The sequence below is a fragment of the Acomys russatus genome, chromosome X, assembly GCF_903995435.1.
Source record: "Acomys russatus chromosome X, mAcoRus1.1, whole genome shotgun sequence".
Classification (NCBI taxonomy): domain Eukaryota; kingdom Metazoa; phylum Chordata; class Mammalia; order Rodentia; family Muridae; genus Acomys; species Acomys russatus.
Window position 1 is genome coordinate 85,539,846 of NC_067169.1, and position 11,492 is coordinate 85,551,337.

Here is an 11,492-nt window from a genome sequence, read left to right on the forward strand (position 1 = left end):
CACTTTATCACATTCATGGACATCTCCCCAAGATGTTTTTCATAATTTGCCATACACTTTCAACTCTGTCAGACAACTGGTGGAGTAGAAACATTCAGGGCTTATATTTATTTATGATTTCACTCATCCACAGGCTCTTCGGAAGAGTCAGCTGTGTAGCTCTATTAGGGCTCTGGACCTTTTTTTACTGCCCCCTCTTAAACCTCTAAGCCTCTGAAGTACAAGTATCATTAACTACCCCCAGATGAAAATGAATACGATGGCAAATAATTAGAGTATCATATGACACCCGAGAACTTTCCACAGGGCTCAGCCCTCAGCCAAATCTATGTTGAGTACCTTCTGAAGGTACATTTTAATCACTCCTCTCTCTACTCTTGGCCTGAATACATAGCAGTGGAAAAAGAACAGCTGGTATGATGTCAGTCAGATTGCTATCCCTAACACTTTCTAGTTTCACGACCTTTGGCAAATTACCTGACTTCCTTGGCAGCAGTCACTAGTCTGCAAAGTAGGGGTGTTAATAATAAGCCCTACCTTATAGGGTCACTGTGGGGCACAAGTCCAGTGATGAAGTGCTGAGCACAAAGGCTGGGGCATACTAAGCACTTCCTAAGTTTTCATTATTATCTTTAAGCCCCTCATCTGAAGGAACAGATAACTAGGGGAAAACTGTAAAGAGAAAGGGGAAGAAGTAAAAGCTGAGAGAGAGAGAGGATATAGGGTGAGGAGTACATAAGGTTTCCTTGTTCTGATGTTGCAAACATTTCCCATGTCTATTTTCAGAGCCTGGTGCTTTCTAGCCAAGCAGTTACCTAGCACTTTGGGCTTGGTGAGGCATATTGCCGCTTTCCACGGCTGAGTCTCCACCCTGTCACAGCCACCAAAGGCTATTTTCCACCCTCTGGGAACCTAGAAAGAAAGCTGTTTCTCAGCCAGGCAAGGTGACAATTTGCTGGAATAAACCTGCTTTGGGATGAGGGGTGAGAGAAATGAAATGGTGGAAACACAACTAAAATGGCAGAAAGAGAAGCCATTAGGTTCAAAATGATCCAATCTGTATCCCTTTTCACCTTTAAGAAGGCCCCATTTTTTCAAAGAATTGTTTACATTTATAATCTCTTAATGAAGAAACACTTTTTCCTGGGCTTTCTCTTCTTTTCTGGGGATTCCTAACTCAAGAAAGAAAACATTGAATGATACTTTATTGCATTATTACATTAAAATATTAACGTTGTATTATCATACCCATCAATGCATCACTCCAGAGTATTTTAAGACCACTGGTATGGATGATGCACTTGTTTTAGTGATTAGAGAATAAGTCAGTGAAAAGATGGTTTCATCTCATTGGAACAAGTGAGCAATAGTAAAGGATAACACAGTGTCACTATATAGCTCAGATTATACAAGTTTGTCCAATGTTTAAGTATTCTTCCAATGTTCTGGACAATTAATAGTGCTTAAAATTGTCTTAATACACAAAAGCTGGCTAGTCACAAATATGCTCCTTAAATTGATGAGTGTTCATAAACATGAAGGTGAGGGAATGATTAAATATGAAGAAAATGGAGAGTGGTGCTCTAATGAAAGATAAAGGAAAAGGCAAGACAAAAGGAAATCCCACCAATGGATCTCCTTCATTGACCAGCTGGGGATACAGTTAATGAGGGCCACATCCTCTGTGGTTTTGCCAAGACCCTTGGTGCATGCAAGAAGCTGTGGAAAGGCTGACATGAAAAATGAGATTTCGATTCAAAATGTTTCCCTTGATGCCGTCCTAATCTAGCAGCAGACAGTTGACTAGAGTCACCAGACAAAAGGAGTGCCATCAGTGCCATAAGGCTGGAGTGATTAGCAGTTTCTTTTTACTTTATCTAATTTTAGGCTAAGTATTTACTATTCTGATCATTTGGAAACATAGTGGGTTGTATGATTCGTTCCTCTGAGATCTACAAAGGGAAAGGGGACAGAAATGAGGGTTCCTACAGCTAAGAACTCTCTGCATCACAGTTGCTAATGGGAGGGACTCATCAAAATTACTTCATCTAATACTCTCCAGGTGTTAATACTCAAAAAAGTATCAATACAGACTGTAAAAATAAATGTAGAGGCCCTAAACTTGGAAGTCCAGCCTCAGTTGACCTGAGATGTGTTCGAGAAAGCACTTCATATTATTAATTCTCAATATAATTGTTTTCATTTCATAGACTCAAAAAAACTGAAGCTTGGTTTTTTTTCTAATTTCCTCAAGTTTCTATAGGCTAGATGCTAACAGATGGTAATTTGAAACAAATCTTATTCCTAATATTTTATTTCCCATTGTAATCTGCTCCTGTAATCCTGTGAACTGATTATTCACCAGGAATCTTTCCTAACATCCTCAATTTTGAGATTAAAAGGAAGCTGTGCATTAATAATTTTTTATCTTCTGGAAGTAAACAAAATAAAGGGATTTCTGACCCTGTTCCTAGATAAGTAGTTCCAACTAACAAAATGAGATAGAAGAAAATCCTTTCTTTATGTTTCTTGCCCCAGTGCCCTTTCCCACTTAGCTCTATGACAGAGGGGAAAATTATCACATTATCAATGCTCTCCCAGGAATACCTCTGGTTTTTCTCAACATACAACTGAAAAAGCATTGGCACCCACAGTCACTTGGGCTTGTAGAAGACAATGTGGGTACATTTAATTGATCCCCGTCCATATTCTGTACTGTTCAGGAACATATCAGAAAAGACCATTGCCCCAGGAAATGGTAGATAGGTCCAATTTAGCAGGAAATAAAAGAACACAGATGAGAATAAAGCTCAGATCTGTTTTTAAAATCCACACTGATCACCTATGCAGATTAAATTGAGATGGTTTATCATCATCTTTTTCTCAATACACACATATACAGACACACATATACACATGGATGGGGGTAAGTTTGAAAAAATGAGAGAAATATATGAAAAACAGTTAGTAAATATAACATTTTCACTCTCAACACAGAAAACTATGCCAATTGGTTCAGAATTCTGACCTATCATGTATTGTGGGCTTCAGATGTTCACAGGTGATGGGAATTAAGGCAAACTGGGAGAGTCAGTGTGCTTTGTTTGTGAAAGATATTGCAGAGAAATCCCTCAACTAAGATGCTGTAAAATCTGTATTCTACGGCAGCTGAAGACACATACCATATTATTGACCACTTTGTTGGACAGCTCCCTCAACTGAGCCATCAAGGTTTGGAGTTGACCCCAGCTGGCCTCCTTTTATTTTAAGATATGCACTAAAATGATTAACCCTTTAATGATCTGATAAGGCTAGGATTAATGTTTGCCTATCCACTCCGTATATAATCAAATCATCTAGGCCTTCTCCACACGGATTTTCAAGGCCAGCTATGAGGAAAACTCTTCAGTTCGAATCCTGAGACTCAGATAGAGGCACTATGTGGACATTGTCTCTTCTTAGTTGCTTGCCCAAAGCACCTTTCATAGATACTTTGAAAACCACAACTACATGAGGAAAATAAGACCTTGCATAAAGGAACCTTTCATGGTCCTTTGTCTAGGAACATAGGAAACCTCCAAGCTGCGGTACTCCTACTAGGTCACCAAATGTGCTCTTTCTCTTTCCTTGCTGGCTACTTATAATCTGGATTCCCTAGAGGTCTGTTTGCACTGAATTCACCTTTGCTCAGAGATTGCAGGCAGTGAGGAGGGGGGAGGGAGGGAGGGAGGGAGGGAAGGAGGGAGGGAAGGAGCTCTGAATAACATAAGAGATGCTGGAAGAACATTTTCATTATCACTATTCCCTGAGGCTATCTTTACAGTTTGATCTATTTTCTAAATATCCATAAAAAAAGGGTCTGGGGTTTTTTCTATTGTCCCATGGATATACAGGTTGTCAAGGTTTTCAGCAATCAACTCAAAAAATCAGTTGCAATTCCAAAATCCAGAGAGGATCTGAAAAGATGTGGGTAGATTGACTCATCCCTACTCTAATAGAAATGGTGTTCCTTAAATACCAGACAGACCTACAGCTTTCTTTCATATTTCTCCCAATGATCTCAGCCTCATGGACACACCCTGAAGCGAGCTTTTTAAAAGCAACAGCTGACCAGCAACCACTTACCTAAAAGTCTAATCCTCTGTGAACATACCCAAGAAGTCCTGCATTGGGGCACGAATTCCTAATGAATGGTAATTCCCAAATGATTTCTCAGTAGTTCATAGGGAATGTGGGCACAATTTCGTATCTGTTAAACCAACCAGTCTTCCTTTCCCTAGTGATTTCATGGCCTACATGGTATTCCAACAGAGTTAACTATAAACAAGGTTTGGAGTGAATGCCACAATTGAGATTTTCCTTTGTATACCCAGGCAGATAGGCGCATTTAGCTTTAGCAAACCCATCTCTATTTCAACCTCAGTGGAGTCTGGAACCCCATGAAGAATTAAGGGTCCTGTTGGTGACTTTGGAATAAGAAGCCTGAGCATGAGTCAACCTGATATTTTGGCAAACAAATAGCCTAGTTTCTTTCAAGGTAGACTAAAAATGTAACTCTAAGCAAGGATGCCCTTTCTCTCCAGGAGCCACCACCCACTACTTGAATTACCTTCTTCTAGTTCATCCATGCTTCCAATCTTCCTGGATCCGTCAATGGTGTAGATATAGCGCACTCCCTGAGGCAGATTGATGTTGTCGGACAAGGATCGGGTCAGGTCAGCCAGCAATGCGTCAAAACTACGGAAACGGTCAGAAGAGACAGCGTACACAATCCCCTTGAAGTACCTGTCCCCATTGCGGTAAAAACGTACCTTCTTGGCTTTCTTCTCATTACTTAGTGCCTGCAAGGTTCTGGTTCTATAGAAACTACAGTGGGCACTATGAGTAGGGCTTGGTAGCCCATTCATTCGTGACCCTCTCATGTTTCTAGCTGTTTTGTCTCTTTCATCAAAATGTCCAAAATCGAGTTCCATATTCTTGTGGAACCACAGCAACCTGATTGTTAGAGAAAGGGGTGGGGAAAAGGAGAGGCAAAGAATAAGGAAGGGTAAGAGAGAGAGAGAAAAAAAAAAGAATTAAAATATTAGCCAGATCCAGAGCTGTAATCTGCTGCCTGTGAAAAGAACTGGTTGAAAAAAAGCCTGTGACCCATCTGCTGCTTGTCCCTGACCTGCAGGAATATTGATCTTAATAGAGAAGAAGGAGGGGGCTGGGCACTAGGCTGAGGACTGGATGGTGGGGAGGGGGAAAGGAGCAAGAGATAAAAAAAAAGGGGGTGGCACTTTTGGCACTGTTCCAAATTTGAAAGGGATTGTTGAAATAGCTTAAAAACCTGGAACTTATTGACAGTGGCTCCTATCAAATTGTAACTTGGGGCAAAATACATTAAAACTGGCATCTGCTACTTCACACATGGCCACATGACTAACAGCTGTAAATGAACCCATAGCCTGACAAAACAGGGAACTAGCCAAGGTTACCATCTCCAGCTTAGGAAGCAGTCTTTGCATCTTAGTACAATGACTGCGAAGAGGGGTGTGTTAATTTTATTCCAAATCCTTTTTTCCTACTCTAATATGTGTATCCCCTCCCCCAGAATAAACTAGGATTCTCTTTTAAAGGGACAGCCTCCAGGGAATACCCAGTGTCTTTGTGCTATTCATCAAACCCTCTCCCCATCAAGCTGGTGCTGCTATACAGCATCCATAAGAAATAAGCTGGGGTCTAAAAGGGGTGGGGATGTCGGAAAATCAGTTATTTAGCAAGCTATTCATTAGCTAGGTTTTTCTCTTGTTTTCTGTTTGGTCACAGAATCCTTTTTCTCCTTTCAGGTGTTTCATTCCCCACCCCACCCCCACCACCACCAATGCAGTGACACCTCTTAATGAAATAATTTAATTGTGGAAAGATTCCCACATGCATCCCTGAATAACGTATGGGACCTTTACAAGCAAGTACACCTTTCATTGTTCTGGGGTTCTCCCCCAACGGAAGGAAATTTTGCCCTTACAGCAGACAATTCACTCCAAATTTGTCTATTGCCTAAATGCATTCAGGGAGGCCAAAAAAAAAAAAAAGTCATTTGTCAAGCTTCAATTTCACACACCCCCATCAGTTGAACCCCTCCCCAGCAGAAGAAAAAAACCCCAAAACAATAAAAACATGCAACCAAATAGCACAACCGAAGCCCTGACCGCTTACAAAGGTAATGTGACATCCAAGAAACCAAACTATTAACATTCATCTCACAGATGGGGGAAAAAGACTCACAAAGCAAGAGGGCTCAGCTGCTACATACTGCCACATAAAGATTTGCAAGGACCCAGGAAGACAGGAGATAAAGGGGGAACTGGTAGCTGGTGTATTTGCCAAGCTCAGTTCCCCCTTTTTTCCCCCAGTGTCACCATGACCTATGCTGAGCTCAGCATTGTCTCTGTCAGACAACCTGCAGTAGTAAGACCCCACCTCCTCAAGACAAGCGACAAGCATTTCCCTCAGGCAAGCTGAGCAAATAAAGCTATGCTTTAGAATCAGAAATGCTATTATTCTGAATTAACATCCTAGTGAAAACAAAAGAACAAACTCACTTTTCCAAAGGAAAATCCCAGGTAGAATCTTAGAGGATCAAATTCCTATAGAATAAGGCAAATAAAAGAGAAGAAGAAAGAGAGACACACAAGAGAAAAAGAGCTGTGTGCCTGTGCTTTCCCCGTTTGACATCTGTTACATTCTGCTTGAAAATCACTCGAAAGCTCCACTCACCGGTTTTCTGCTGGTTGGGTGGAGATGCTGAGAGAAAGAAAACCAATCTCTCTATGCCTTTGTTGTCTGAGCTCCAAGCAAGAAATTCCTGCCAGGGTGGATAGCTGCCTTCTAGGTCCTAGTGCCTTGTCCAGCTTCTCCCCTGTAACTCAAGCTTAGCAAACACCCCCCAACCTCCTATGATTAATTACATGCTTTTTTTCTTCGATTCACAGCCTGCATTAACAGCTAGAAAGGTTTCATTTATAACCCACAGGAAATTGCAGGGTAGGAAAAAAAAAAAAAAAAGATTGCACAGGCAAGCTCAGAAAGCTTTAATGAGCAATGTGCTAGCCCTTTCTCTTAGAAAATTGGCAATTTTACTTGGCTAAAACCTTGGCCTAATCTGCCTAACGGCTGGACTCAGCAAACCAAAACAAGTTTCTTAGAAATTATGGCTGTCTTCCTTTCACATTCTTCAAAGAAAATAAAATCTGTAAATTCTTTAACATTTGAGCTCGTCCCTCCAACACTGTTTTCTAAGTGAAGTTAGCAGGGATAGGAAATGGACAATACAAAGGAAAATAGTTGCAGAAATCAAGAAGGCCAGACTTGAAAAGTGGCACGCCTCCCAGTGTTTGTTCAGTTGTTTTATTGAGACAGGGTCCGGCATTGTAGTCATTGTTGACCTGGAACTCACCATGTAGCCCAGGCTGGCCTCTAACATGCTATAATTTTGGATTCTGTTTTGCTTCCTGATTATTAAAAGTTGACACCAAGCCCTGTATCTCTCCAAAACATGTTAGGCTGATGTAAAGTATTGGTTAATATTTCACCTACCCACTCCTGGGCATATACCCAAAGGAGACTAAACCCTACCATAGAGACACTTGCATATCCGTGTTTATTGCTGCTCTGTTCATAAAAGCCAGAAAACGGAAACAGACCAGACATCCATGAACAGATGAATGGGTAATGAAAATACAAGATATATGCACAATTTTAATCATACATAGGTAAAAGGTGAAATTATGAGATTTGCAAGAAATTGTGTGTAACTGTAAATGTTATACTGAGTCAGGTATCCTAGACTGAGAGAGGCAAAAGGATTTGTATGGTCTCACATGTGACTCTAACTCTGTGTGTGTGTGTGTGTGTGTGTGTGTGTGTGTGTGTGTGTGTGTAGAAGTCATAAAACTTCACTGAGACAATAAGAAGAGAAATGGGTTTTAAGGGATGGAGATTGAGGTTTAGTCCATAGAATGGAATTATCTGCTTCTTTAAAACTGGTCAAAAGCCTATTATGTCTGTGGAAGTTATAGGCTATTATTTTATTGTTTTGTTCAATGGACATGGTGTCAAACTGCCTTCCAAGTGTTTGTATTTCCATCTAAGAGATTAAAGATTAATTGAAGATTAGGGCTGTTTAGTCATAGTCAAAGAAATTCCTGTTTGCAGTGTCAACAGTTGACACAGAAATTCATAACTGGCCTATGTGCTGAGAATAAGTGACTGTTGAGTGCTTAGCCAAAAATGGGACATTTTATCATTCCCTCTAAGGTTCAGATACATTATTGAAGCATGGGCGGGGAGCGGGATGGATGATGAAAGAATGTTAAAGCTGGAGTAAGATAAAGAGGTTTCTTTTTCCAGACATGGCACTCATGAACTCAGAGTAGCTGTTGTTAACTGAGCAAGACCAATATAAGATCAGGACCTCAACATACCATTATCGGGGGGGGGGGGAGGATAGGAGTTTTTGGAAGTTAATGTTTGCTGTGAGAAAAGGACTCACATTATGCTCACAGTAAGAAACAAAGATATGCCATACGAATATCAATTTCAAGAAAAGTCCAATAAAAGAATTGTTCTGAAATCCAAAAAAGATGTTAAAATTGTCATGAAGGAATACAAAGCTTGAAGAATAGCTTAAACTGAGAGAGATTGATTCTAAATCATGATTTAGCCTACCAAGATTTGTTATAAAACTATGGGGAAATGACCATTGTATAGTTATAGCATTTGTTTGGAAAACAGATCTTGGGAACCAAACAGATACGAGCATCAATAGGAACTTAGAATATGAAAGTGTAATGGTGAGAATAAGGGCTTTGGACCCAGACTACCTGGCTTCAAATTCTGATTCTACTAATTTTTAGGTGGTAGCCTTAGGTAAAAACATTAAGATGTGAGTCCTTTGATGAAGTGATAGGGTCTTGAGTATTCTCCACTTGAATGAAATTAAGTCTCTACCTTTTCACTTTTTTGAGATAAGATTTTGTTCTTTAGCCCTGGCTGACCTGAAACTCACTATAATAATCTGAGCTAGCCACAAGACTATGATTTTCCTGCCTCAGTCTCCCAAATGCTGAAATTAGAGGTATCAACCACCACTCCTAACTGAAATGAGTGCTCTTACAAAATATATTGAAGGGAGCTACACAGTATTTTTTTAATCCATCTACTAAGTCCATAGGTATCTATATCTTGTATTCCCTTCTCATTAGAACCATAAAAAGGAATTTCTGTGATTTCCAAATTACTCATTCTGTTATATTTTGTGATAGTAGCAATGACAGACTGAGCAACTGTCCAAGAAACCTTTCACACACGTGTTGAAGGAATAGCTACAACTATATCCATTAAAATATTCTTTCAAATAGTGAAATAACTGAAAGCAACCCAAATACCAACAGTTAGTATACTAATCTGATTTTTTTTCCAATATGAGATACCAATTAATATATATGACCTCACGAGGCTGAGAAGCTTCTGTAAGGCAGGAGACACTGTCAACAAAACAAAGTGACAGCCTACAGACTAGGAAAAGATCTTAATATCCAAACTATATAAAGAACTCAAGAAATTAAACACCACCAAACCAAATAGCCCAATTGAAAAATGGGGCTCAGAACTAAACAGAGAATTCTCAACAGAGGAATATAAAATGGCTGAGAAACACTAAAAGAAATGCTCAACCTCCTTAGTCATCAAAGAAATGCAAATTGAAACAACTCTGAGATTCCATTTTACACCCATCAGAATGGCTAAGATAAAAAATTCAAGCAACACCACATGCTGGCGAGGATGTGGAGAAAGGGGAACACTCCTTCATTGCTGGTGGGAATGCAAACTAGTACAGCCACTTTGGAAATCTGTCTGGTGCTATATCAGAAAACTGGGAATAGGGCTTCCGCAAGACCCAGCTATTCCACTCCTTGGAATATACCCAGAAGATGCTCCAGCACACAACAAGAACATTTGCTCAGCCATGTTCATAGCAGCCTTATTCATAATAGCCAGAGCATGGAAACAGCTTAAGTGTCCCTCAGTAGAAAAATGGATAAAGAAATTGTGGTACATTTACACTTGGAATACTACTCAGCTATTAAAAACAAGGAATTCCCGAAATTTGTGGACAAATGGATTGAACTAGAAATGATCATAATGAGTGAGTTCACCCAGAAGCAGAAAGACTCAAATGGTATATACTCACTTATAATTGGGCACTAGCCCAAGGGGCATGTCCCATGAAAGTCTTCACTCAGCAGGAAAGTGGGACAGAGGGGAGGACTCTAGGTGAGAGAAGCATGGGAGAATGGGGAAATAGAAGGATCCAGAGGGTCCTAGAAACCTACAAGAAGAACATTATGATGGATAGTAGATCTGAGCCCAGGGGTCCTGCTCAAACCATGGCACCAGCCAAGGACAATACGTGCAGTAAACTTCGAACTCCAATGGACAGGGCATTCTCCACAGTTGAGTGGAGAGTAGGGTCTGACTTTCACATGAATGGTGCCCCATATTTGAGCATGTCCCCTGGATGGGGAGGCCTGGTGGCACTCAGAGGAAGGATAGCAGGCTACCAAGAAGAGACTTGATACCCTATGAGCATACACAGGGGGAGAAGGTCCCCCTCAGTCACAGTCATAGGGGAGGGGAGTAAGGGGAAAATGGGAGGGAGGGAGGAATGGGAGGATACAAGGGATGGGATAACCACTGAGATATAATATGAATAAATTAATAAAATATATTTTAAAAACTACTGTAAGATTTCATCAGAACTTCTGTTAGAATAATTATCACCAAGAAAACAGGCAAATGCTCATGAGAATGTAGGGATAGGGGAATCCTATATACTGATGTTGGCAGTATAATCTGATGTAGATGCTATAGAACTTGATTCATCTATGCCTGAAAAAACACACACACACACACACACACACACACACACACACACACACACACACACACACACAAAATCAAACTACTATATGTCTAATCGATTCCACTCCTGGGAATATATCCAAAAGAAACTATACTATACTATAGAGATTTTGCACCTCTATTTTATTGCTGCCCTTTTCACAAAGCAAAGAAGTGGAATCAGTTTAGATGTCTATCAACCAATGACTTAATGAAAATGCAATGCATATACACAACTCTAGAAATCTATAGGTTAAAAGGTGAAATGAGATTTATAAGAAAGTAGATAAACTGAAAATATTATACTGAGTGAGGTGTCCTAAGCAGAGAGAGAGACAAAGGTATTTGTTTTCTCTCATATGTAACTCATAGCTTATAGTGTGTGTGTCTGTGTGTGTGCGTCTGTGTGTGTACGCGTGCGCGCGCGTTCATGCGCATGCGCACCTGTGCATGTGCATGTGTTTGTGTGGTGGTCATGAAACTACAAAGGAGCCCGTAAGGAACATGGGTTTTAAGGAAAGGAGAGGGGAAATGAATACCAGGAG

At 40.3% G+C, this 11,492-nt stretch overlaps 1 protein-coding gene across 1 annotated transcript in view; it reads right to left on the reverse strand.

Moving 5' to 3' along the window:
• The window catches only part of Dcx (doublecortin), a 69,676-nt gene extending 62,948 nt beyond the window's left edge, over window positions 1–6,728 (reverse strand). Inside the window, exons 1-2 of the mRNA XM_051141598.1 lie at window positions 6,588–6,728; window positions 4,610–4,995 (exon numbers count right to left, since the gene is read on the reverse strand). Of these exons, the coding sequence (XP_050997555.1) occupies window positions 4,610–4,973 (364 nt within the window). The 5' untranslated portion in view covers window positions 4,974–4,995; window positions 6,588–6,728. The remainder of the gene's footprint in view (window positions 1–4,609; window positions 4,996–6,587) is intronic.
• Window positions 6,729–11,492: the final 4,764 nt, after the last annotated feature.